This window comes from Nycticebus coucang, chromosome 6 (genome assembly GCF_027406575.1).
Source record: "Nycticebus coucang isolate mNycCou1 chromosome 6, mNycCou1.pri, whole genome shotgun sequence".
NCBI lineage: Eukaryota > Metazoa > Chordata > Mammalia > Primates > Lorisidae > Nycticebus > Nycticebus coucang.
This window is the reverse complement of record NC_069785.1, coordinates 77,271,826-77,299,239: the sequence shown is the minus strand read 5'-3', so window position 1 is coordinate 77,299,239 and position 27,414 is coordinate 77,271,826. Positions and strand designations below refer to the sequence as shown.

The 27,414-nt window shown below is 44.5% G+C and overlaps 1 protein-coding gene across 6 annotated transcripts in view; it reads right to left on the bottom strand.

Moving 5' to 3' along the window:
- ARID3B (AT-rich interaction domain 3B) overlaps window positions 1-26,706 on the bottom strand; it is a 72,151-nt gene extending 45,445 nt beyond the window's left edge. For 4 of the 6 annotated variants that reach the window (XM_053593024.1, XM_053593022.1, XM_053593025.1 and 1 more), the window contains exons 1-2: window positions 26,561-26,703; window positions 23,427-24,040 (exon numbers count right to left, since the gene is read on the bottom strand). In XM_053593024.1, the coding sequence (XP_053448999.1) occupies window positions 23,427-23,963 (537 nt within the window). In that variant the 5' untranslated portion in view covers window positions 23,964-24,040; window positions 26,561-26,703. Of the gene's footprint in view, window positions 1-23,426; window positions 24,041-26,560 lie in introns of all 6 variants that reach the window. The other 2 variants (XM_053593021.1, XM_053593023.1) reach the window with 1 other exon arrangement.
- Between the last annotated feature and the right edge of the window lie 708 nt (window positions 26,707-27,414).

Here is a 27,414-nt window from a genome sequence, read left to right as displayed (position 1 = left end):
CTGTCAGTAACTCCATTAAAGAAAACAGTTGCCCAGAGTGGGGGCGTCTTTTGTCCAATTGCAAGGCAACGATGGTCCACTACTTAACTTAAAATATTTAGCTGAGGCTGATGGAGAAAAGTCCCGTATGCATCACTTTCCTTTCCTTGAGGCAGCTAAACTTTGATCCCACCCCACAGAACTTTCTGGCTGAGGTGAGAATAGTTTCTAAGCATGACCTACCCAGCAGAAATGCCATTTTCTCCATGAGCCTCCTGCCTCTGCCCAGCGGGCAGATACAGAGCCTTCTGCTCTGGGCTGTCACCTTGTATTCTAGATACTTGTGCCTCTATATCTCCAGTCTGTAAGTATCCTCTCTGGATAACCCAGCCCCCAGAAAGCACTGACACATCTATCAAAAGACAGAGATGGGCTCCCTTGTGGGCCCCGCAACCCCACAACTCCTGTCTTCCCCTACTGTCACCGGGAGGGTCACAGGCCTACGCAGTTATTTTTTTTTGATTTTTAATTCTGATCAACTACTATAAACATGGCTCACTTACTCAATTCAAGATCTTGGTCTAGCAGTAGGGTGTGGCTGTGACTACTAGAAAGTTATGAGCCTAGAAATAATTGTTTCTGGGATGCTGGCTGTCGCTGAGACTATAGTGGTGGAAGAAAGCAGGGAAGGGCAGAGGCAGATAAGAATGTGGGGAGAACACACCCCAAAAGAGACAGATTAACATTTTATGGATCAAGAGGGGTCAATAAGGAAGGCATTTCAGTTGAAGGGTGAAGGCTGCATGCAGGCTAACCTGCTGGGGGAGCAGGCTTTGTACCCCATGGACAGCAGGCAGCAGCACTAAACAGCCCTCGAATGTGTGTGGGGAGCCAACAGTAGCTGGAGAGGTCACTTACTGCTGTTTACAGCCTTCTCAGACTCCTCTACTTGAGAACTCTCTTTTAACACCTTTGATCTCACCAGGAGCTCACAGGAAACTGTCAGTTTGTTCCCAAATAACCACCAAAGGCTAGCTTTGGCTGCTATGCCCACATTTAGCTTATTTTCCCCAGGAAAACCACAGAGGTTTTGCCTTTAAATCCCTCAAAAACAGTAGTGAAAGTGAAAGAAGGTTGGGGGAAAAGAGAGAGGGGTGCAGGAAGCTAGTATCTGTGTGCCTTTTGCCTACCCGGGACTGGACCAGGTGCCTCACAAGCATTTCCTCATTTTGTTCTATAACGCAGAGGTGGTTATTTTAGAGATGGGAAGACACTGGCTCAGAGCGCGCAAGTAACTTGTCCAGAGCCTCTCAATTGGCAGCACTAGGATCTAAACTCAGGCCTTCTGGCGCCTTTATTTTATTTTTTTGAGACAGAGTCTCATTATGTCACCCTCGGTAGAGTGCCATGGAGTCAACCTCAAACTCTTGGGCTTAAGCGATTCTCATGCCTCAGCCTCACAACACTCGGCTATTTTTTGGTTGCAGTTGTCATTGTTTGGCAGGCCCAGGCTGGATTCGAACCTGGCAGCTCCAGTTTATGTGGCTGGTGCCCTAGTCACTGAGCTACAGGTGCTGAGCCCTTCTGGCTCTTTTGTTCTATCATGCTGCCCTGTGGGTTGAAAGAACAGGGTCCAGGGTGGGGAGAAGAGGGAGAAAGAGAGGCAGGAAAAAAAGTGAAAATGAAGTTCCCTGCAATGCCCAACTCATGCACCAGGCAGCTCCCGTCAATGGCAACCTTCTTTTATTCCTTGTTTTATCTCATAGGTACTTTAGCCAAATGAAAACCAGCCCTCACATAACACTTGCCCAGGGAAGTTATCTCGGGTTCTTTAGGTACTGAAATAAAAATTACTAACTTTTTACCCCTACCTCCAAAACAGATCATCCATGGCAAGATGAGCTCCATCTTCCTCCAGAAGACAGGATCAGGAAAAAGAAGAGGGTTACACTTCACTTCTGAATGCACCAGAAGAATATGGCAGCTAGCACTATCACACACAAAGCCTTCAAAAAATAATAAATCAAGGTCTAACCTGACTGCTCAGAATTAAAATAGTGCTTCCTCAATATCTCAACCCTGGCACTCATCTCAGTATGACAGAGGGGAGAGGAAAAGATTTAATACCTTTGAAAAACTGAAAGGTTGCCTTGTGGAAGAGGAATCAGGCTTTTTTCTTTCTTCTCTCTAAAGCCCCAGAAGGCAAAACTAGGGTGAATGGGCAGAAGTTACTAGAAGAGAGATTTTGAGTCTACAGAAGAAGGATTTTTTTTTTTATTATTTTATTTTTTTGGTAGAGACTCTGTCTCACTTTGTCGCCCTCAGTAGAGTGCCATGGTGTTGCAGCTCATAGCAACCTCTAGCTCTTGAGCTTAGGCGATTCTCCTGCCACAGCCTCCTGAATAGCTGGGACTACAGGCGCCCGCCACAACACCAGGCTATTTTTTGTTGCATTTTGGCAGGGTCGGGTTTGAACTCACCATCCTCGGTATATGGGGCCAGCGTCCTACTGAATGAGCCACAGGCACCGCCCCAGAAGGATTTTTTTTTTTAAAGCACCTAGAACTGCCCAGTAATGATGTTGTCGTTACATCAGAGACAGGTGGGCAGCTTCCTGTCTCTGCATGACCATCTGTCTGGGATGTCCTGGTGTAGAATCCAACATGAGACGGAGTGGGATAAGATAGCCTCTAAGGGCCCTTACTCTCCTGGGAAGTGAAAATCCAATGACAAATTCATTCAGCAGAGATTTCCTAAGAACACACTCCAGATAGAGATTTGAGCAAGCTTTTGAAGAGAATACCGGTCCCCCAAAAGGTGAGGTGGGTTCCCTCCACTGGGGGGTTTACCACTTCCCCCCACAGCTTGGAAAACCGAGCTGAACCATAGATAGCATTTTATAGTGCAAGGTAACAAGTGCCAAAACACACAGTATCCAGGAGGGGAAGAAAAGGCTGAGAGGCTCCGAGGTGGAGGTTAAGCTGGCTTGAAGAGTGGGCTGAGGGGAGATTTACAGTTTAGATGAGCATGGAGCTGAGGGGTAAACAAGTCATGTTTTGGCAAGGAGAATGTAAAGACAGAAGTATGAACAGTTACGGTGGAAACAGGCTGTGAAATGCCTTAAATACCAGGAGGAAATTTAAAACTCTGAACTGTGGGGGTGGGGCAGGGTGGCTCATGCCTGTAATCCTAGCACTCTGGGAGGCTGAGGCGGATGTGGATTGCTTGGGCTCAGGTGTTTGAGACTAGCCAGAGCCAGAGCAAGAGCCCTACCTCTAAAAATACCTGGGTATTGTTGGGGAGGGAGGGAGCTGTAGTCCCAGCTATTTGGGAGACTAAGGCAAGACAATGGCTTGAGCCCAAGAGTTTGAGTTTGCTGTGAGCTATGATGCCACAGCACTCTACCAGGGGGCAACAAAGTGAGACTTTGTCTCAAAAAAACCCCCCAAAATAGCCAGGCGTTGTGGCTAGTGCCTGTACTTCCAGGTACTTGGGAGGCTGAGGCAAGAGAATCGCTTAAGCCCAAGAGTTTGAAGTTGCTGTGAGCTGTGACACCACAGCACTCTACTGACGGTGACATAGTGACTCTGTCTCAAAAGAAAAAAAAAAAAGAAACACAAACCCCCCCAAAACACAAAGACTCTGAACTGTAAACTGGTGGGGAGGCAGTGGTTATTTTCTGAACAGAAAATGATTAAATCAATGTTTTAGACGGCCTTGATGACCTTTTTCTTGTTAGAAAAAATATAATACACACAAATAAACGTACACAGACACCTAATCAGATCAGGATTATAGGGGACTTCTACTTTTCCATTTTTTTCATCATATTCATTCATGCACAAACATTTGATCACCTGGAATATACTGAACAAAAGTCAATTATATTTTCTTTTTATTTTAAAAAATGGTTAAAATAGGGCGGCGCCTGTGGCTCAAGGAGTAGGGCGCCGGTCCCATATGCCGGAGGTGGCGGTTCAAACCCAGCCCTGGTCAAAAAAAAAAAAAAAAGGTCAAAGTAAGTTGGAGGTTGCTGTGAGCTGTGTGACGCTACGGCACTCTACCGAGGGCGATAAAGTGAGACTCTGGACTCGGTCTCTACCAAAAAAAAAAAAAAGGTTAAAATAGTTAATCTGGAACATTGTTAAAACTTTCAAATCGGGCGGCACCTGTGGCTCAAAGGAGTAGGGCGCCAGCCCCATATGCCAGAGGTGGCAGGTTCAAACCCAGCCCTGGCCAAAAACCACAAAAATTAAACAAAAAAAAAAACCCAAAAAACTTTCATATCATTTTCAAGACCTATCTTTTGCATTGGTCTCCCAGCCCAACAAAGAAGATTTGCACTGAAATTATAGAATAATTTACTACAGGACTGATCCTTTCACAATCTTTAGTCTTTCGGGTAAGAGGGAAGTATGACCCTATATTTAATGAAATATATTTTGAATGCCCCTCAGCAACAATTTGCAACGCCAATAGATTACTTTGGTAAACAGTGTTGAAGCTCTAAGAGGGAAAGCCAACACTGCCAGGGTGGCCCTGCAGTAGTGGCTCTGAGAAGAATTGGGACTGGGGGAGCAGGGGAGCAGCAGAACCAGGGAGAAATGACTGTGGTAAGATGCAGCCAAATCAGAGAATCAACGAGACCTGGACTGAGGGGATGAAAGAGAAAAGAGGATTAATTTGAATTCTTATGGTGAGAAAGGTATTTTCTGATGCAAATAGAAGCTGGGCAGGGAATTGAGCAGGAAGCCTTTAAGCACTAATGAAAACAGACCACTGTCTGGGGGGGTGGGGTGACCAAACCAATCCCACAGCCCCAGAGAAAGCCAAGTTATGGCAGCTGGCAGCAGTATTAGTCAAAAGCTTACTGCTAACCCTCCAGTGAGGAGAAAGGTGAAAACTTAACAAACATGTCCTGATCCAAGAAGGCTACCTTGGGCCTTTTTTTTTTTCAACTGGGATTTGAAAAAGGAAAAAAAAAACAAAACAACAACAAAAACAAACAAACAAACCCAACTCCACTATACACACCCCTAAGATCTTAGGAGCCAGCCTGCATTCCTTAGAGCTGTACCTCCCCAGAGACAGGAGGCCTGACTTTAAAAGCAATTAAGTATCTAGGCTATTTTAGGATTACTCCTTGACCACCTGGAATATCTTATTAAAGCACAGCTCAGATGTCCAAAGCAATTTTAGTTCCCATTCCTCATTCCTCCCCAAGGCAAGAGTTAACCCTTTTCTTAGGGTTTAAAGCATTGGGGATAAAAGACCGTCTTCACTTGGGTTCCCAATGTTCTGGAATTGCCCAGTCCTTAAGTCACCATTGTGCATACTGACAACTTTTATAGAGATCTTGAGAGTTCTCTAAAGACACAGAAAAATGATGTGTTTCCTTCCTGTCTACTCTTTAATCTAATAGATTATGAACTCCAAGGTCAAGGATGGAGGTAAATTTTTAGGACCTGAATCTCAAAGTAGTCATTAGCAAAATTATTAGACTTCAAAGCTGATCCCAAGCTCATGGATACTAATTAACTGCTTCAAAATACAAAATTTAACTTAAGTATTTTGGCTGAATATGACTTTGTTGGTTTTTTTTCCTTTTAATAAGCAACATGTAAAGGACATTATCTTTGGCTCTTGTAAGTATTACATACACAACATTTGTGATTGCTCTATTGCTGGCCTGGTTAATGATGTTGTAAATGTTAAAAGTCCAATTCCCAGGTCTTGGTATGAAGGAAAAACAATCTTTGCTCTTCCACCAGTTTTAACTGATTCCAGGAGGTAATGAAACATGCACAAGGGCCAATGGGCAGGATTATAGGAGAATGCTGGGAGGAGAGGGAGGCCCCAAGAAGTAAAACAGATACTGTTATAAGCAACATTGTTAGCTACAAAACCCTCCTGATAAGATCAGGATTACTGCTCTTAACTAAATCACTCAGGCCTTGGAAGCACTAGAGTCATAATTATCAGATGCACACCTTCCGCTGTCAGGTAATTTTAGCAGGAACCAGAAAGAGCCTGACCGCCCCTGACTAGCAACAGAGAAAAAGAGCAAGGGACACCTTTCTGATTAAACAGTAGAAAAGGGGTAGGGTGGGGGAGGGAAACAGGCCAGCAGTCCTGTCTTTCCCCTGGGCACAGTCATTCCATGCAATGATGAAGCCAACTTCCCAGAAATAGGGTGTCCCTACAAAAGAAGGGAAAACTAAAATGCAGTGCTGGTGATGAGGACACCCCGATGCCAAGGTGTGAAATGGCCCAGCCAAATTCAAGTCAGAGAGTCACAGAGAGTCCCCTATTCTCTGCAGAATCTGAGCTGGCAGCACTACAGCTTGCTTCCCTGCTCGAGCTACCCCTGCACTTCCATAATGCTGCCTGAGCACTTGCACCACTGAGCTCCACTCAGCTGCACCGAGGCAGATGGAGAGCCTAGTAGGAGAACCTCATCTGACCTCCAAGTGACAGAAGGGAATAAAGACCTAAGAGATTAGGCAACCTACACAAAGTCTCATAAAACTACTTGTAATCTTAGCACTCTGGGAGGCCGAGAGCAGGAACAACTAATGATAATTTAGTACAGATGCTCTTTGACTTACAATACAGCTACATCCCAATAAACATATCATAACTTGAAAATATCAGGCCAGGCACAGTGGCTCAGGCCTGTAATCCTAGCATTCTGGGAGGCCGAGGCAGGTGGATAGCTTGAGCTCACGGGTTCGAGACCAGCCTAAGCAAAAAGCAAGACCTTGTCTCTACTAAAAAAAAATAGAAAAACTGAGGCAAGAGGATCGCTTGAGCCCAAGAGTTGGACATTGCTGTGAGTTATGACGCCATAGCATTCTACCCAAGGTAACAGCTTGAGACTCTGTCTCAAAAAAAAAAAAAAAAAAAGATGAAAATATCAGTTAAGTTGAAAATGCATTGAATACATCTAACCTACTGAATATCAAATCTTATCCTAGCCTATGTTAAACATGTTCGGAACACTTACGTTACCCTACAGTTGAACAAAATCATTTAACACCAAGCCTATTTCATAAGTAGTACTGGATACCTCACGTAACTTACTGAATATTGCACCCAAGGTGAAAAACAAAATGGTTGTATGGGTACTTGAAGTAGGGTTTCTAGTGAGTGCGCAAGGCTTTCACATCATCATAGAGCTGAAAAATCTTAAGTTGAACCATCATAAGTCAGGGACTACCTATATTTATGTGCCAGGCACCACTGTTCCAGTAATTTATGTGTATTAAACATCAAATGCTCTGTAAATAGTACAATGCTCTGAGGCAGATATATTATCATTCTCACTTTTCAGATGAGAAAACCAGGTACTAAGTAACCAAGTGGCCAGGCACAGTGGCTCACTCCATTAATCCTAGCACTGCAGGAAGCCGATTGCTTGAGCTCAGTTCAAGATCAGCCTGAGCCAAGAGGAAGACCCTGACTAGACTAATAAATAACAAAATTACCCAGGTGTTGTAACAGATGCTTGTAGTCCCAGCTACTTGGAAAGCTGAGGCAGGAGGATCACATAAGCCCAGGAGTTTGAGGTTACTGTAAGATATGACACTACCCCACTCTAGGTGATAAGAGTGAGACTTTGTCTTAAAAAATAAAAAAGTACTGTTCATGTCACATCAGGGTCACCAAAAAAGAAAAGTATGCCTGTAGTCCCAGCTACTTGGGAGGCTAAGGCAAGAGAATTGCTTAAGCCCAAGAGTTTGAGGTTGCTGTGAGCTATGATGCCACAGCACTCTACCAAGGGTGACAGCTTGAGACTCTGTCTCAAAAAAAAAAAAACTAACCAAACAGCGAAGTTGAGAATCAATCGCTGGCAGTGCAATTCTAAGTCCCTACCCCTAACTGCCTCAGTTCCCATCTCCTAACCTTGTAATTCTAATGAACCTATCCTAAGGAAATAAGTAGAAATGAAGTACACTTTCAAGTAAGAGCAAAAAATTAGAAACAGCCTAAATGCCTGACATCAAGGAAATGGGCAACATGAAGGTGCTATCTACGTGGCAGTGTTATGCAACCATTAAACACAGCATTGTTTGGCTCAACACCCATGGCTCAGTGGTTGGGGCACCAGACACTTGCACTGAGGCTGGTGGGTTTGAGCCCAGCCCGGGCCTGCTAAACAAAAATGACAACTGCAACAACAACAAAAAAAAAAAAAATGGCCAGGTGTTGTGGTGGGTGCCTGTAGTCCTGCTATTTTGGAGGCTGAGGCAAGAGAATGGCTTGAGCCCAAGAGTTTCTGTGAACTGTGATGCCACAGTACTCTACTGAGGACAAAATGGTGAGACTCTCAAAAAAAAAGCATTGCTTTTTAAAAACATTCAATCCCTACTCAATTCTTCTCATTAATTCCAGATGGAGTAATGATCTCTAGATAAAAATAGTTATAAAATAGTAAGAATAGAGAATACTTTTATAATCCTGGAGAAAAAAAGGCTCTTCCAGTAGCCGTAAAGAGAAAAATCAATAAATTTAGCTACATCAAAATTTTAACCCCTTATCCTTGGGACAGAACCACATACCAAGCTCAAAGGCAAACTCTGGAAAATACATAGCGCATGATAAAGATAAGGGTCATGGAAAGAGCAGCTATAGATCATTAAGAAAAAGATAAATAGAATAGAAAATGCATATAGGCTACAAGCAGGCAATTCACAGAACAGATACAAAAGGCAAATAAACATAAAAAGAATAGGGAAAATAAAAGGATGGGTAACAACCGGCATTGGCAAGGGTCTGGGAAAATACATTATTGGTAGCAAAGTAAATTAATACTTTTTAAAGGTGATGTAGCAGCATATATTAAAAGTTAATATATGGGGGCGGCCCCTGTGGCTCAAGGAGTAGGGCGCCGGTCCCATATGCCGGAGGTGGCGGGTTCAAACCCAGCCCCGGCCAAAAACCACAAAAAAAAAAAAAAAAAAAAAAAAGTTAATATATGGGAGGCTGAGGCAAGAGGGAAAAAAAAAGTTAACATGACCTACCTATTTTCTCTGATATATCTCATTCAATCTGTAGTCTTCCCTACCACAGAAATACATACCCTAGGGTGTAGGGTTACACAAGCCTACACAAAAATAGTCTATTTATGCTAAACACACAAGTACACTCACTCTTGCATGTTCTGATGACACACTTAAGGAGGTAAACACACAGAACAGACCTAGAAGCTGATTCACTTCTAACTGGTCTTCTCTGGAAAAGGGGTGGGGAAAAGAACACAGGATAGGCAATGGCACACTGTAATATTAAACCATAAATTTTTACTCTGTATTTTTCTATATTGTTTTAATTTTCATGAGTGCCTATTGATATTACTTATGATTTTGAAATAAATGATTATCATAACATGAAAAAATCTTCATGAATATTCATGACAGACTGTTATAGTCTTGAATGAAAAAGCAAGTGATAGAACAATATGCAGAATTCTTTTTTTTTCTTCTTTTGAGACAGAGTCTCAAGCTATTGCACCGGGTAGAGGGCCGTTGGGTCATAGCTCACAGCAACCTCTTGCCTGTTTTTCTGTTTTAGTACAGATGGGGTCTTGCTTTTGCTTAGGCTGGTCTCAAACTTGTGAGCTCAAGTGATCTACCTACTTCAGCCTCCCAGAGTGCTAGGATAACAGGCATGAGCCATGAGCCACCGCACCTAGCCACAGTTCTTATTTTTGTTAAAAACAAACAAATGTATTTGTGAATGGCTGAGCACAATGACTTGTCTATAATCTTTATTTTTTTTTGAGACAGAGTCTCACTATGTTGCTCTCGGTAGAATGCTGTGGTGTCACAGCTCACAGCAACCTCAAACTCTTGGGCTTAAGAATTCTCTTGCCTCAGCCTCTCAAGTAGCTGGGACTACAGGGGACACCACAATGCCCGGCTATTTTTTGTTGCAGCTGTCATTGTTGTTTAGCTGGCTCGGGCCGGGTTCAAACCTGCCACCTTCAGTGTTATGTGGCTGGCACAGTAACCACTGTACTACAGGTGCCGAGCCGACTTGTCTGTAATCTTAGCACTTTGGGAGGGCTGAGGCAGGAGGATCCTTTGAGCTTAGGAGTTTGAGACCAGCCTAGGAGCAGGACTCCATCGCTACTAAAAATAGAAAAACTAACTGGATGTTGTGGTGGGCTCCTGTAGTGCCAGGTGCTCAGGAGGCTAAGGCAGGAGGATTGCGTGAGCCCAGGAGTTTGAGGTTGCTGTGAGCTGTGATCATGCCACTGCACTCTATCTGGGCTGACAGAGCAAGACTCTATCTCCGAACAAATAAATAAAATAAAATAGGCTCGGAGCCCATAGCTCAGAGGTTAGGGCGCTGGCCACATACACCAGGGCTGGTGGGTTTGAACCTGGCCCTGGCTTGCTAAACAATGACAACTGCCAAAACAACAAAAAAATAGCCAGGCAGGCAATGCCTGTGGCTCAGGGGGTAGGGCGCTGGCCCCATATACCGAGGGTGGCAAGTTCAAACCCAGGCCCGGCAAAACCGCAACAAAACAGCCAGGTGTTTTGACTACAGCCAGGTGTTGTGGTGGGTGCCTATAGTCCCAGCTACTTGGGAGTCTGAGGCAAGAGAATAGCCTAGACCCAGGAGTTGGAGGTTGCTGTGAGTTGTGTGACGCCACGGCACTCTACCAAGGGCAATAAAGAGAGACTCTGTCTCTACAAAAAAAAAAATAGCCAGGTGTTGTGGCGGGTGCCTGTAGTCCCAGCTACTTGGGAGGCTGAGGCAAGAGAATTGCTTAAGCCCAAGAGTTTGAGGTTTCTGTGAGCCGTGACGCCATAGGACTCTACTGCGGGTGACACAGTGAGACTGTCTCAAAAAAATAAATAAATAAAATAAAATAAAAAATTTTAATGATAGAAACTACTCATGGTCTATTAGGTGATGAAAGTTGGGTCCAAAATTGTATATAATAAATGTTTTGGGAGGCTGGGGCAGGTGTGCTCAGGAGTTCAAGACCAGACTAAGTAAGAGCAAGACCTCCTCTATAAAAACAGCTGGGCACTGTGGCCGCTGCCTGTAGTCCCAGCTACTCAGGAGGCTGAGGCAATAGGATTGCTTGAGCTCAGAAGTTTGAGGTTGCTGTGAGCTATGATGCCATAGCTCTCTAAGCAACAAAGTTAAGACTGTCTCCAAAAAAAAAAAAAGCCTGAATTACTCTGACAATGAGAAAAAACGAAAATTACTTTTAGAATAATGAAACCACTGAGAAAAGATTCTTTTCCCTTGCTTTACCTAGATTGGAGCAAGAGGAAGTATGGAGCTGGGAGTCAGACTGCCTGGATCACCCAGCTTCCCAACTGGGAGATCACAAGCAGCCCACTTCACCTCTCTCCTTCATCATCTGCAAATAAAACAAATACCTGAAGGGGAAAAATACCCATAATAGGACCTGTCTCAGACACAATGAAATAAAGCAAGTAGTTGGCATAAGAAAAGTCAAAAAGAAAAAAAATAAATAAATAAATAAAAAAAAAGAAAAGTCAAAAAGTCTTAGCTATTAAAAATAAAAACAAGAAAACAAAGAAGCAAACAAACCGTGAGTGTGGATGGTCTGATGCGGGGAACTCTCCTTCCCTCCATAAGGAAACCTGGAAGAGAATGCTAGATAAACACTGCACCCCACCCCCTATACACATAGCTAAGCTTGAAACCAAGAAAAAAAGCCCCAGAAACAAAAACGAATCAGTAAGCAGCAAGTGTCAAAGTGGGCCTAGGAGCTCGGCGCCTGTGGCTCAAGTGGTTAAGGAGCCAGCCACATACACTTGAGCTGGCGGGTTTGAATCCAGCCCAGGCCCGCCAAACAATGACGGCTGCAACAAAAAATAGCCGGGCGTTGTGGCATGCGCCTGTAGTCCTAGCTACTTGGGAGGCTGAGGCAGGAGAATCACTTTAGTCCAGCAGTTGCAGGTTGCTGTGAGCTGTGATGTCACAGAACTCTACCCAGGGCAATAGCTTGAGGCTCTGTCTCAAAACAAACAAAACAAACAAAAATACCAAACAGGGCGGTGTCTGTGGCTGAAAGGAGTAGGGCGCCAGCCCCATGTGCCAGAGGTGGTGGGTTCAAACCTAGCCCGGGACAACAACTGCAAAAAAAAAAAAAAAAAAGGTAGAATGATGTTGGCTCTCATTGAAAGCTGAGTAAAGAAAACAGGTGTTCACCACTACTCTCTTTTCTTTTGTATGTTTCAAATTTTCCATGTTTTAGCAATTCCATAATGTAAAATTTTTTTAAAGTTAAAGATAATCAAAGAGCTCACAAAACAGACATCATAAACAAAGAAAGACAGATTTTTAAATGCCTCCAAATTTATAAACAACACAATAATTAAGACAAACCATTTTTAAAAGAGCTATAAAGTAGAACAGAGATGAAAAGAGAATTAGAAATCGGAAAATTGAATGTGAAAATACTCCAGAATGCAGGAGAAATGACACAAAGGGAAAGAAAAGATGTACATACTTGTCAGAACACTAGTCAAGAAAAATAGTGGGGCTCGACACCATAGCTCAGTGAGTAGTGTGCCAGCCACATACACTGAGGCTGGCAGGTTCAAGCCCAGCCCGGGCCTGCTAAACAATGACAACTGCAACAAAAAAAATAGCTGGGCGTTGTGGCATGCGCTTGTAGTCCCAGCAACATGAGACTCTGTCTCAAAAAAAGAAAAGAAAAAATAGTGGCCAATAAAGAAAAAAAAAAAAGACACAAATCAGGTTGAAGGGGCAGATTTTTTCTTTTTTTTAAGAGACAGAGTCTTTGTCACCCTCGGTAGAGTGCTGTGGCATCACAGCTCACAGCAACCTCCAGCTCTTGGGCTTAGGCAATTCTCTTGCCTCAGCCTCCCGAGTAGTTGGGACTACAGGCGCCCACCACAATGCCCGGATATTTTTTTGTTGCAGTTTGGCTGGAGCTGGGTTTGAACCCACCACCCTCGTTATATGGGGCCAGCACCCTACTCGAGCTACCGGCACTGCCCTGAAGGAGCAGATTAAAGAATGAAGTAGAATGAATAAAAGTTAAGTCCAAGCCTAGAACACTGTAGTAGAAATGCAAAATATCTGAGTCAAAAAGAAAAAAAATTTTTTTTGAGATTGAGTCTCACTTTGTCATCTTTGGTGGAGTGCCGTGGCGTCATTAGCACACAGCACCCTCAAACTCTTGGGCTCAAGCAATCCTCTTGCCTCAGCCTCCTGAGTAGCTGTGACTATAGGCACCCGCCACAATGCCTGGCTATTTTTAGAGAAAGGTTCTTGGCTCTTGCTCAGGTTGGTCTCTGACTCCTGAGATCAAGGGATCTGCCCACCTCGGCCTCCCACATGCTAGGAAGCCACTGTGCTGGCCCCAAAAGAAAAAATCTTAAAAGCTACAGAAGAGAAAAAGATTTACAAAGGTAACATCCAGACTGACAACAGACTTGTGAGCAACAAAAATAGTTGCCAGGAGACAATGAAATCTCATCATTAAAATATTAAGGAAAATAATGGGTCAATCTAGAATTTAAAGCTATGAACAACAGTATAAAAATCAGAGCAAGTAGGGCGGTGCCTGTGGCTCAGTCGGTAAGGCACCGGCCCCATATACCGAGGGTAGTGGGTTCAAACCCAGCCCCTGCTGAACTGAAACCAAAAAATAGCCTGGCGTTGTGGCGGGCGCCTGTAGTGAACTGAAACCAAAAAATAGCCTGGCGTTGTGGCGGGCGCCTGTAGTCCCAGCTGCTCGGGAGGCTGAGGCAAGAGAATTGCTGAAGCCCAGGAGTTGGAGGTTGCTGTGAGCTGTGCGAGGCCACGGCACTCTACTGAGGGCCATAAAGTGAGACTCTGTCTCTACAAAAAAAAAAAAAAAAAAAAATCACAGAAATAAGGATATAAAAAAAGTATCAAATATACTAACACTGAGTTTATTACATATAAATTCCTGCTTTAAAAGTTAGTAAAAAAGGAAAGTGAGCCTACAGGAAAAGAGGAGGAAACAAGTAATGGTGAGTAAAAAAATGGATAAACTTGGTTAAGTCTAAATAAATAATGACTGGTAGGAGAAAAAAACTAATTTGGGGAAGAGTTAAATTGGTACTAAAAATACTGGCCACTATAAACTAAAAGAGGGGCTTGGAAAAGTGGAAATTAAAACCAGCCCTTATAAGGAACCAGTGTTTGGAAGCATAGGCATACCTAGGAGTGGCAAACCCTGCTTCCTGTAAGTCCATCGGTGCCATTTTTCCAACAGCCTGTGCTCACTTCATGTCTATATCTCATTTTGGTAATTCTTAGAATACTTCAAACTTTTTCATTATTATTATATCTGTGGTAATCTGTGATCAGAGATCTTTGCTGTCACTATTCTAATTGTTTTGGGGAGCCTACAGCCATGTCCATATAAGACAGTGAACTTAACTGACAAATGTTGCATGTGCTGTGAAAGCTCCACTGGCCAGTCTCCTCTCCATTGCCTCAGGCCTGTTTCCTGAGACAATACTGCAATTAGGGCAATGAACAAATTCTACAGTGGGCTCAGCGCCTGTGGCTCAAGCGGCTAAGGTGCCAGCCACATACACCAGAGCTGGGGGTTCGAATCCGTCCTGAGCCTGCCAAAAAACGACAACTACAACCAAAAAATAGCCACTCAAGAGACTGAGGCAAGAGAATCGCTTAAGCCCAGGAGTTGGGAGGTTGCTGTGAGCTGTAACGCCACAGCTACCCAGGGCAATAGAGCTTGAGGCTCTGTCTCAAAAACAAAACAAAACAAAACAAAACAAAACAAAACAAAACTCTATAGTGGTGTTCAAGTTTCAAGTGAAAGGAAAAGTTGCACAGCTTTCATTTTCAATCAAAAGCTAGAAATGATTAAGTTTGGTGAGGAAGGCATGTCCAAAGCTGGGACAAGTTGAGAGCGAGGCCTCTCGTGCTAGCTGGCCAAGTTGTGAATGCAAAGGAAAAGTTACTGAAGGAAATTAAAAGTGCTGCCCCATATTGTCCTTAAGGTGCAGGAGAAAAAAAAGAAAAAAGTGGCTGGGCCTGTAATCCCAGAACTCTGGGAGGCAGAGGTGGGAAGATACCTTCAGCTCAGGAGTACAAAAACAGCCTGAGCAAGAGACCTCATCTCTATTAAAAATAGAAAAATTAGCCAGGTGTGCTGATGGGCACCTGTAGTCCCAGGTTGGGAGGTTGGGAGGTTGGGAGGTCGAGGCGAAAGAATTGCCTGAACCCAGGAGTTTGAGGTTACTGTGAGCTATGACACCATAGCACTCTAGCTTGGGCAACAGAGTGAGACTCTGTCTCCAAAAAAAAGAGAAGAAAGTGCTATTCCAGTGACACATACATAAAATGGCATGAAAGTGAAGTAGCCTTATTGCTGTTACAAAGAAAGTGTTAGTGGTCTGGATAAAAAAAAAAAATCAAACCAGGCACACAATTCTCTGAAGTCAAACCTAATCTAGAGTAATATCCTAACTCTCATAAATTCTATGAAAGCTGAGAGGTGAGGAAACTATAGAAGAAAGGTTGGAAGCTAACAGAAGTTGGTTCATGAGGTTTAAGAAAAAGCTGATCTCCACAACATAAAAGTACAAGCGCTGACATAGAAGCTGGAGCAAATTATCCAGAAGGTCTAGCTAAGATCATTGATGAACGTCACTACATTAAACAACAGATTTTCAATGTAAACAAAACATCTTTCTATTGGAAGATGACATCTAGGACTTTTATAGCTAGAGAGAAGTATGTGCTTAGCTTCACAACTTCAAAGGAGGGCGGTGCCTGTGGCTCAGTGAGTAGGGTGTCAGCCCCATATACAGAGGGTGGCGGGTTTGAACCCAGCCCTGGCCAAACTGCAACAAAAACAATAGCCAGGCATCGTGGCAGGCGCCTGTCGTCTCAGCTACTTGGGAGGCTGAGGCAAGAGAATCGCTTAAGCCCAAGAGTTTGAGGTTGCTGTGAGCTGTGACAACATAGCACACTACAGAGGGCGACACAGTGAGACTGTCTCAAAAAAAAAAAAAAAGAAAAGAGAAAGTTGCTGAAAATCTAGGAGGCGATGGGATTAGAGACACACATGTGGAGGGTCAGTATTTGGTAAAACGGTAAGAACCCAAGTTAATTTAGGGTCCATGAATTTATAAGGACTTAATATCAACAAAAATTATTTCCTTCTATGTACAAAAATTCATATGCTAATATGGAAAGAAGCAGCTTCAAAGGTGCCATGGTTTAAATTCAGATAATCCAGAAAGGTTTCAGAGAATTTCAGAACAGTGGAGTTTGACACAGCTCTAGAAAATTTGAAAATCATTGATTTAGGTGGCGCCTGTAGCTCAGTGGGTAGGGTGTTGGCCACATACACTGAGGCTGGCAGGTTTGAACCTGGCCCAGGCCAGCTAAACAATGACAACTGCAACAACAACAAAAAACAGCTAACTGTTGTGGCAGGCACCTGCTGTCCCAGCTACTTGGGAAGCTGAGGCAAGAGAATTGCTTAAGCCCATGAGTTTAAGGTTGCTGTGAGCTGTGATGCCATGGCACTCTACCCAGGGTAGCTTGATAGCTTGAGACTCTGTCTCAAAAAAAAAAAAAAAAAGAAAGAAAGAAAATCATTGACTTAGAACAGTGCCTACAATCTATGCAGCATCCTACTTAGAAAGGTTGTCAAAACTGAAAAGTTATACAGTCTCAGCCTCCTAACGTGCTGGGATGATAGGCATGAGCCATTGTGCCCTAGCCTGGTAAATATTTTACAAAGATCTTCAAACTCCTATTTTTTACCTTTGTAATATCTTTAAAATAGCTTCCTGAGGATGGTGGCAGAGGATTATCATCCTGTGGAAGAGATGTATGCATGGGTTCAGAGAGGCAGATTAGGACACTTGGTCTAAGCAAGTGGAGGAGGTAGAATCTAAAACCTCATCTTTCTGCTCCAAGTTTGCCAAATATTTGTGCCTGAACCTTTTGAAGTTAATGTCTAGAAGGGCAACAAAGCTTTCTCAGAAGTCACCATAGACATGGTCTGCTGGGCTAGATGAATCACTTAATAGAGCCAAGCAAAAGATCTCAAGTTCTAGGCCCCAATCTGTTCCAAGTGATAGTCTATTCACTCAGATGACTACCAAAAGAAAAAGAAAAAAAAAAAGACATGAATTCAACAAGAATGTTGAAATTAGAAATGACAGCTGGGAGGCCAGGCGCAGTGGCTCATGTCTGTAATACTAGCACTGTTGAAGGCTGATTTAGGTAGACTGCTTGAGCTCAGGAGTTCGAGACCAACCTTAGTAAAAAGCGAAACCACATCTATACTAAAAATAGAGGCTTGGTGCCTGTAGCTCAAGCGGCTAAGGCACCAGCCACAACACCAGAGCTGGTGGGTTCGAATCCAGCCCGGATCTGCCAAACAATAATGACAACTACAACCAAAAAAACAAAAAAAACAAACAAAAAAAACTAGCCAGGCACTGTGGTGGGCGCCTGTAGTCCCAGCTACTTGGGAAGCTGAGGCAAGAGAATCACTTAAGCCCAGGAGTTGGAGGTTGCTGTGCGCTGTGACACTACAGCACTCTACCCAAGGCAACAGCTTGAGGCTCTGTCTCAGAAAAAAAGAAAAATTGTGGGGGGCATTGTGGGGGTTGCTTATAGTATCTGCTACTTGGGAGGCTGAGGCAAAGGGATCGCATGAGCTCAAGAGTTTGAGGTTGCTGTGAGCTATGATGTGATGGCACTCTACCCCAGATGACAGAGTAAGACTCTGTCTAAAAAAAAAAAAAAAAGGAAAGAAATTAAAAAGCCTCAAGTCTTCCACAGTTATGCAGTTGTACCAAGAAAGGAAGCATAGCCCAGGTGACTACCCCTTACTTAGAGGAGCAGATTCTGGAGACCAGTCAGTCATAGCATTAGAACAGTGGTTCTCAACCTTCCTAATGCCGTGGCCCTTTCATACAGTTCCTGTGAGCTGCGACCCACAGGTTGAGAACCACTGCATTAGAAGAAATTGGCAGTAGCCTCTTTGTCTGCTAATTGGCCAATAGGAAGTCATGTCTCACAGTACTATGAGAATGCTTTTGCATGTGGTTACAACAGGCAAGAAAATAAAACAAAATTCCCTTTTCTCAAATCATGTTCCCTTTGTCTCCCAGTGCCCATCTGCCATGATAGTTCTTTCCATCTGCCATTAAACATCCTTTGCTTCCACACCATGGAGGTACTACTTCAACCAATTCAGAGAGAACTCATACAGATGCCACTAGCTGAGGGTGCCCCAAGCAGCTTTGAGGGGTTTGGAATTGGCAACACCCCATCCTCATTAACACATGTGATCAGTAAGATTTAGGAAGTGTCAGGAATTCTTTAATTGCAAGTTTTCTTTTTTTGGGGGGGACAGAGTTTCACTCTATCACCCTGGGTAGAGTCCTGTGGAGTCATAACTCTTAGCAACCTCAAACTCTTGGGCTTGAGCAGTCCTTTTACTTCAGCTTCCCGAGTTGATGGGACCATAGGCACCTTTCACAATGACTGGCTAGTTTTTCTATTTTTAGTAGAGACAGGGTCTTGCTCTTGCTCAGGCTGGTCTCAAACTCCTGAGCTCAAGCAATCCACTCGCCTCAGCCTCTCAGAGTGCTAGGATTACAGGCATGAGCCACCACACCTAATTAGAAGTTTTCTGAAATGAAACACTTCCATCCTAGAAAGCAATCTTGAAACAAAACCTTGTAAAATATGCTAGAAGGGGAGAAGAGGAGGGAGGCAGGCCAGCATTAATTGAGCAATGACTCCCAGAGCTTTGCACTGAGTTGGATATGACCCAAACATGGAGCTTATCTTAAGCCTGTGTTTGGATCACAGCCACACGCAGTAACCAGAGTGACTGCCAAAGTATGCAGAAAGTCAGACACGTACCCTCTAGTCTCCACACAACTATCAAACCATCATTCACCTTTCTATTCTATGACTGGGCTCTATGTTCTTCTGGAAACCTAGCTCTACTAATGGGCTCAAAACAGACAAAAGCTTGTACTGCCTGGGCCTCCTTCTACCAGGACAGAAGACCATCCCCAAAATGCCAGCAACATTCCCCAGTTGGCTGTGTGATCTCCTTTGAGAGAAGGGACACTTGGTTCTTTGTTGTTTTGTTTTATAATTATTTACTCTGCCCATCAAAATCTGAGATTTTGGCTAGGCACGGTAGCTTACACCTATAATCCTAGCACTCTGGAAGGCCAAGGCAGGAGGATTGCTTGCACTTAGGAGTTTGAGATTAGCCTGAGCAAGAGAAAAGACCTATCTCTACTAAAAACAGAAAAATTAGCAGGTGTTGTGGCTCTCAGCTACTTGGGAGGCTGAGGCAAGAGGATCGCTTGAGCCCAAGAGTTTGAGGTTGCTGTAATCTATGACACCAAGGCACTTTACCCAGGGTGACAGAATGAGACTCTGTCTCAAAAAATACATATACATATATACTTTTGAGTATTCATGTTGGTTTGCCAACCTATGCTGAGCTATCCACAAGACTGGCTTTTTTACTTTGATATGTGAATGTCTGAAACAAAATCCCAATTTAAAATATCTGTACCACAGCACAGATTGGGTGGCTGAGTTTAGGTAGACTCGGGGCAGAATCAAATTATTTCGACCCAAGTTCTAATCCCCCCAGAGGTTCCTACCACTAGACCATGAGCTCTTTGAGGGAGAAACATACCTTCTTTCACAGGGCACAGGTCTGGCAGAAGGAAGCCTCTGTAAAAGTTTGTTTAAAAGAACAAGATGGACACTGTCTCACATGAATAAGATCTATGCCACCTGTAAAAGGTCTCTGTCATAACTGCTATAGGAAGAGTACGCTACTTCTCTTCTCCAGAAGTTAATTACATCAAGAAACAAAAGACTGACCTGTAGCTCAGCAGCTTGGGTGCCAGCCACATACAGCATGGCTGGCTGGTTCAAATCCAGCCAGGGCCTGCCAAACAACAATGACAACTACAACCAAAAAATAGCTGGGCATTGTGGCTGGTGCCTGTAGTCCCAGCTACTTGGGAGGCTGAGGCAAGAGAATCAATCGCTTAAGCCCAAGAGTTTGAGGTTGCTGTGAGCTGTAACGCCATAGCACTCTACCCAGCGTGACAGCTTGAGACTCTGTCTCAAAAAAAAAAAAAAAAGAAAAGAAACAAAAGACTGACTAATAAAAAAAAGATAGTCTCATTGCTTTTCTACTGAGTTTCCATAAGTTTCTACAGGCTTTTCTCCAAGGATATTATTTTTTTATTCTACCTTGTAAAGCATAACTAAAAATTTTTTAACCCAAGCACATTATTTAACTCCTTTAAAAGCACAACTTACACAAAGAGAGCACAGACCAAACTGATTTTTTTTTTTTTTTATAAAGACAGAGTCTCAAGCTGTCAGCAACCTCCAACTCCTGGGCTTAGGTGATTATCTTGCCTCAGCCTCCTGAGTAGGTGGGAATACAGGTGCCCACCACAACGCCTAGCTATTTTTTTGTTGCAGTTCGGCCAGGGCGGGTTCAAACCTGCCACCCTTGGTATATGGGGCTGGCACCCTACCCACTAAGCCACAGGCACCGCCTAGACCTAACTGATTTTAAAAATTAAATTTGGCTCAGTGCCTGTAGCTCAAGTGGCTAGGGTGGCAGCCACATACACCAGAGCTGGTGGGTTCAAATCCAGCCCAGGCCTGCCAACCAAGAATGACAACTATAACAAAAAATAGCCGGGCATGCTGACAGGCGCCTGTAGTCTCAGCTACTTGGGAGGCTGAGGCAAGAGAATGGCTTAAGCCCAGGAGTTGGAGGTTGCTGTGAGCTGTGATGCCACAGCACTCTACCCACGGTAACAGCTTGAGGCTCTGTCTCAAAAAAATAATAAATAATTAAAAATAAATAAATAAATAAATTCAAGGGCCGGGCGTGGTGGCTCAAGTCTGTAATCCTAGCACTTGGGAGGCCGAGGTGAGTGGGTTGCTTGAGCTCAGGAGTTCAAGACCAGCCTGAGCAAGAGCAAGACCCTGTCTCTACTAAATATAGAAAAATTAGCCAAGTGTTGTGCCAGGCACCTGTAGTTCCAGCTACTTAGAAAGCTTGAGGCAAGAAAATCGCTTAAGCCCAAGAGTTTGAGGTTGCTGTGAGCTGTGACACCACAACACTCTACCAAGGGCAACAAAGTGAGACTCTGTCTCAAAAATAAATAAATAATAAACAAAAAATTAAATTCAAAAGAGGAAAAAGGAGGTGCACATCTAAGGTTTTAAGTAATTGCTACCCAATGTCCTCAACCCAGTTCATCTCTGAATCCAAAGGAAGGTAAATTTAGGGTGAAGGGAAAGGCCTCAGCTACTCTGGCATTTATAAAACATTTTGGCAAGAGCTCTGCCAGACAGTCTATAATTAGTTGAGTGTGCCTCAGAAACTTAAAATGAACTCAAAAGGTTTCAAATGCCAACCACCAGCCCTCTGAATACTAGGCTGTGTAGTCATAGGGCTGCTGGTATCTAAAACTTGGCACTGGGTGTCCTGCCACGGTATACACGTGTGTGTGCACACACGCCAGTTCCTAAGAGTCTCTTTTTTCAACGCTCTAATGGCTTGACCTCAACACCTGCTGTACTTCCTGAAGACACACAGGCACTGGAACTCCACTTGTTCCTTGCATGCGGCTGCACTTTCTAGGAACGACCGCACACATGCAGAGGCTGGCCGGCTGCCAAGGCGGGGGCAGCCCAGCTGCCTCAGGCCTGAACTTTCCCAGGGCTGTCAGGGCAGGATCGTGCTATGAGCTGACTCAGCGGACACCATGGAACTCTGCCAACCACACAGCAGTGCGGGGGCTGCCAGCAGCTCACAGATGTTTTGCTAAACCAAAGCAATCAGTGGGAGGCGGGTCTGGGCTGGCAGCCAGGGTGCTGCTGTCGTGGAAGTTGGGATTCTCTGATTCTAGTCCTAGCTCTGTCACCATCTCCCCGTGTGATACGAAGGTAAACCTCTGTGCATCTCAGTACCTTTCCTGCTTCAGAGGTATGTCTGTGTGGATACAGGCAGAAGAGGAGGGCACTGTTCGCATAAAGAACTCCTGGGGCACTACTACCTACCATGTGCCTGGCACTGGACAGACTTTCACATGTGCTAGCTCAGTTAATACTCACTACATAGAGAAACACCTTCATTCTTTCTACGTCACAGGTGAGAAGACACAGGAACAGAAATTCTCCCAAAAGATCACAATGACAACATATGGAAGGGATGGGTTTGATCATTTCTTGCTACAGTCTACTGCAAACATCATTGTTGTAAACTCAGATCTACTGTATAGGGCTCCTTGATCCAAGATGTTTGATTTCTCAAGTTCCAAAAGACCTTTCTTATATGTCTTAGTTGTTCTGTGAAAACCCACAGCTCTTCACAAATGATTTCTAAATAGCACACAGACCACATGAAGAGTGTGTGCCTTTTTTTTTTTTTTTAGATAGAGTGTCACTTTGTCACCCCTTGGTAGAGTACCATGGCGTCATAGCTCACAGCAACCTCAAACTCTGGGGGTCAAGTGATTCTCTTGTCTTAGCCTGCAGAGTAGCTGGGACTATAGGCACCTGCTACAACACCCAGCTATGTTTTAGAGATGAGGTCTTGATTTGGCTCAGGCTGGTCTGGAACCTGTGAGCTCAGGCAGTCCACCTGCCTTGGCTTCCTGGAATGCTAGGATTATGGACATGAGCCACGACATCTGGCCCAAGAGTGTGTGCTTATAGGGAGTACCCAGGCACTACTGGGGTTCATCAGGAACTCTCTGCCTAAGCACTAACAAATCACTTAACTTGAAACAACTTACCTTACTCCAACTTTTTGGGTAAGGAAAAACTGCATCATAGGTCACAAAGAGGAATCACAAGTCAAAGGATGGATTGAGAACACAGATTCCCTCGTCTCTACCTTCTGAGATAATTCATTAAGATTCTGCAATCTGTATTTTTTTTAAAGCTCCCCAGCTAATTCAGATGCTCAGGTAATCTGTAAGTCATTTCAGCTTCCCTTGGCTAGAAAGGGAATTTTCAGGTCTACTCTTCCCTGCTTTCAAAGGAGATGAGGCAAGGGTGAAATGAAATCATGTCTGCAAGGTTCTTTGTTAGAAAATATACACAATCCAAGCACTTCTTGTCAGTTAACTGTAAAATAACAAACTGTCCTTAAAGAGCATGATCTGAACTTAGCCCGAAGCTAAGAAACTCTCTTAGGCAAGAGTGTTCTTTTACATAGCTGTTAGAAAAACCATAATTAGTCATGAGTCTCATTTTTCAGATATTCCTCATAACATTGTTGGAACCTCATTGTTCTTGGACTGGCACAGCCCCTGCCCATCTCCTATCCCTCTTTAGCTAGCTTTTAGGAAGAACAAATGACCTCCCATACCAGTAAAACTGACCTGCTTGAGCTGCTCATCCAGATTCCAGCTTGGCTGCCCTGCTGTGGAGACGGAAGGTGGGGCCTTGGAGGCATCTTTGGTATGGTCTTCTTTAGCTTGTTGTCCATGCAGCGGAAGCCCTGGTGCTGGCAGTAGATTTGACATAGGTGCTACTCGGGGTTCTTGGCAAGTTGCTTTCTGCCCATGAAAATATTTTGAAGCAGCCTGCGTTCCTTTTTCAGTCACCTCTGCAACTTCATCATCCCCATCATCATCTTCCAAACCTCCTTCCTCTTCCTCAGTCTCTGAGTTCACATTGCCTGGTTCAAAAACTTGGCCCACTGCTGTGGCCGGTGGAACTCTGGCTAAGGGACCCAGTGCAGGGCCGCTAGAAGGCCTCCCAGGTGCAGGAGAAAGGAGAGTGGGCTGTGTGACCAGCTTCTGGGCATACAAGAATGGGGCTTCTCTCATCTGCTGCCCCTGCTTCTCTCTGGCATCCATCTGCAGAGGAGCCAAGTGTGACTGTTTCTGCGCCTGCTGCTGCTGCAATGGCTCCATTACTGCCTCAGGCTTCACCCACAGATCCGCATGGCTCTGAATCTGGGCACAGCCCACCAGGCACACTGGGTCTAAACCTTGAGTGATTAACAGAAACCACAAAGAAGGAGGGGGCAAAAAACACTATGTAAAACAGATACAAAAATGCTTTCTTTTCTCCAGTAAAGAGCATGAGTTCTGAACACTTAACCATGTGCTCCTAACCTAAACCTAAATTTTAAGATGAGTAAGTGGTAGGGATTTGGTGGCTGAGGAGGAAAAGTTGTTAAGGAGGAGGACTCGATCTAAGAGGGGAAACAGAGGAGGCATCTTGGTAGTGGTTGACTACCAAGGGTTTTGAAGAAGTAAATCCAGACAATATCTAGTCTGCCAACATCTATGTTCTGGTATCTCTTCCTTACATTATCAAACATGAATGTGTTTATTACTGAAAAGACATCTGGGTTTGCACTGTACAGAAATTGTAACCATGAAAACCACAATAATAAAGAGAAAGGGCAAGCCCTCTAAAGGAAAGAATACTGCTTATGTTCCCAAGCCAAGCAGAGAAAAATAATACCTCCAAGCCAGGCACAGAGCTACCAGGCAGACAGAATGACTTTTCTCAGAAAAAACAAGACCAAGCAAACTGCTCTTGGGTTTAAACTTTTCCAAATTTCCCAGATCAAATTGCCAGCCTAACTGCCAGATGGACTGAGCCATATTAACTGGACCTTATAGCCTCAAAAAGAATCCGATTTCAACAACATGAAAGGAACACACAAGCAGGCAAAAGTCTCAAATTGCTATCGTCATTGGAAAACAAACAGGGGAATTCCTCTGGAGATTTTAAATTAATTTGAAACAGATATCAATGTTGTCTAAACAACAATTTAATGCTTCTTTTTTATAAACAGCCAAGTAAATCTCTTCACATCCTCTTTCTTTCTGATTTACTTCTACTATGACATTCTATGACAAATACAAAAAGAAAAGCCTTTTAGGCCAAAAGCATTCTGGGGACAGGTTTATCTGCATTCTTACCAAACACACACCCCTTTCACACCCTCTTCTCTAACTCTCCCCCTCCTCTGCAGGCCCCCACTCCTTGAGTTATGTTTCCTCAGCAAGTCTCCATAACAGAATGGGTCGCTATGCTATGCAAGGGCAAATTTTAGGTGAACAGGACTTGCAACGTGGTGTATAATTTTGTCTTCTCATGAAAGAAGCTGCATTGCACAGGTTGGGACTTGATATTTGCATTGTTCTACTGTTTTTAGATTGGGTTCAAAGACAAAAAATTAACCGTCTCTGACATCTTCAAAAATTCACAGAAAAGTAATCACATCCCTAGTAACAAAAACTGCTTGGATTTCTAATATTTTTATAGGTTAAAACAAAAAAGGCACAAGTTTTAAAGCTAGGCAGATTTCTAGTGATTTTTAAAAATTCTAATTTCCCGTTTATCTTAGGGCACTGCTTGTGCCTTTTGTATTCCGTGAAAGATTCAAATTCCAATTTGCCTCTTACTGCCTTTACTTCCTCTACTGGCACTGTAGAAAGTGTGTTATGCCTGCAGCAATACTTTCGTTCTGCTCTATCTCTTCTTACAGTGTAAAAAAGCATGAAAAGATTTACTCACATTAAATCCAGTTGGCAAAAGTATTCATTTAAAATAAAAACAATTTGGGGTCAAAGAAAATTAAAGGAATATAGCAAATAATTTGGTGGTCATTTTAAACGTCCTTATAATCATTAGTCCATCAACCACAATTGGAATAATTCATATATTATCAGAATAATATGCCGGCATATAGTATCATAATAATTTTCAACCAAATCTTGCCAGTTACTGAGCAACTGCTTCTGCTCTTGTGGCACCATCTTCTCCGTATGCTGTTCCCAGCAGAGGGGGGAGGTGTCCCACTGCCTCTTTAGTAAGACTGAGATGACTCAGTTCTACAACCCAATACACCCACCCTCCCCCAAAGAGCCCACCTTTCCGCAGTCCCTAAGCAGACAGTGATCCAAACACCACCACCTGCTTACATTCGGAGAACTTATGTCTCAAATCTAAACCACTTTATCCCTTCATACAGTCCCCTCCCCCATTCCCCTAAAGTTCCCAGACCACCAAGCCAGAGCAACCGACTGCTTGCAGCTTTGAACCCGGGCCTGCTGACCAACTCCCCCCACCTTTGCTGCAGGATTCCTCTGGCCTCGTGCCCCTTCAAGCTCCATACCCCTCCAGCACCCTTCCCCCCATTCTTTATACCTTCGTTCCAATCCAGCCCTATCACTTTTACCTCAAGAAAGCCTCCCCAGCCAATCCGCTGGCTCTTTCCGATCACCCCAACCACACCTATCATCGTCCTCTCAGTTCCAAGGGGCCCTTAACCCTAGCCATTTCTTTATCTCAAATCACCCTAATAGGAGCAGGGCGCCTCGGGGCCCCTCCCAGCGCTCTCACTTTTCCTTCGAGGCCCTCGCGCTGCACCAGCCCGCGCCTTCCAGTCTCCCCCTACACACCTGCCTCCTCTCCTGCCCCTACGTCGCCTCCACCTGCCACAGCCCCCATTCCCACCGCAGCTGTGAGAGCCAGAACCCGCGCAGCTAACCTGTGCAGAGCGCTCCGAGTTCTCGGTCAGGGGAGGAGGCGGCCGCTCCAGCCCCGGCGCGGCAGCTGCGCCTAGGACTCCTCCGCAGCTGGGGGCCACAGCCGGGGCGGGGCCCACACCGGAAGCGGCGCCGCGGAGCCGGACACCCGGCCCGGGGCGGGGGCGGGGCGGGGCCACAGGGGATGGGCGGGGCCTAGAGACGGAAGCGGCTTAAAAGGGAACGGGGTGGGGGGGCGAGGCGGAAGTGACTGCTAGGTAAGGTGCCGCCTGGCTTAGTCGTAGGCGGAAGCTAGTGGAAGCGGACGGAAACTTCAGCCAATGGAGAAAGCGAACGCGGAGGGATTCCGGTGTGAGCACTTTCGCGAGGAGTTGAGCAGAGCGGGTTAGGAGGGAGGGAGGGTGTGTGTGTGTGTGTGTGTGTGTGCACTTTCGCGAGGAGTTGAGAAGAGCGGGTTAGGACGGAGGGAGGGAGGGTGTGTGTGTGTGTGTGCACTTTCGCGAGGAGTTGAGAAGAGCGGGTTAGGGAGGGTGTGTGTGTGTGTGTGTGTGTGTGTGTAGAAGAGCGGGTTACGTGAAAGGAAGGTAAATAAAAGACAAAGGAGATTTAGGGCTTTCCGCTGCTTCAGTCTCTTCCCCCATCTCCTACCTATAAGCTGGTCTTCAGGGGTTCCCGCTTTTAGGTCAGCTTTTCTCTGAACTTAACTTGTTCTTTGACAGAGACCCGGCTGTCCCGACAATGCTGCATCCCCTGGGGCCCCCTCACGTGAATTACTGTTCTCACTTCCCAGGTTCCAAAAGTGGGGGCTATGTGCTGAATAGTATCAGCTCTGTTTCTCCGACGCTTCCTCTTAGAC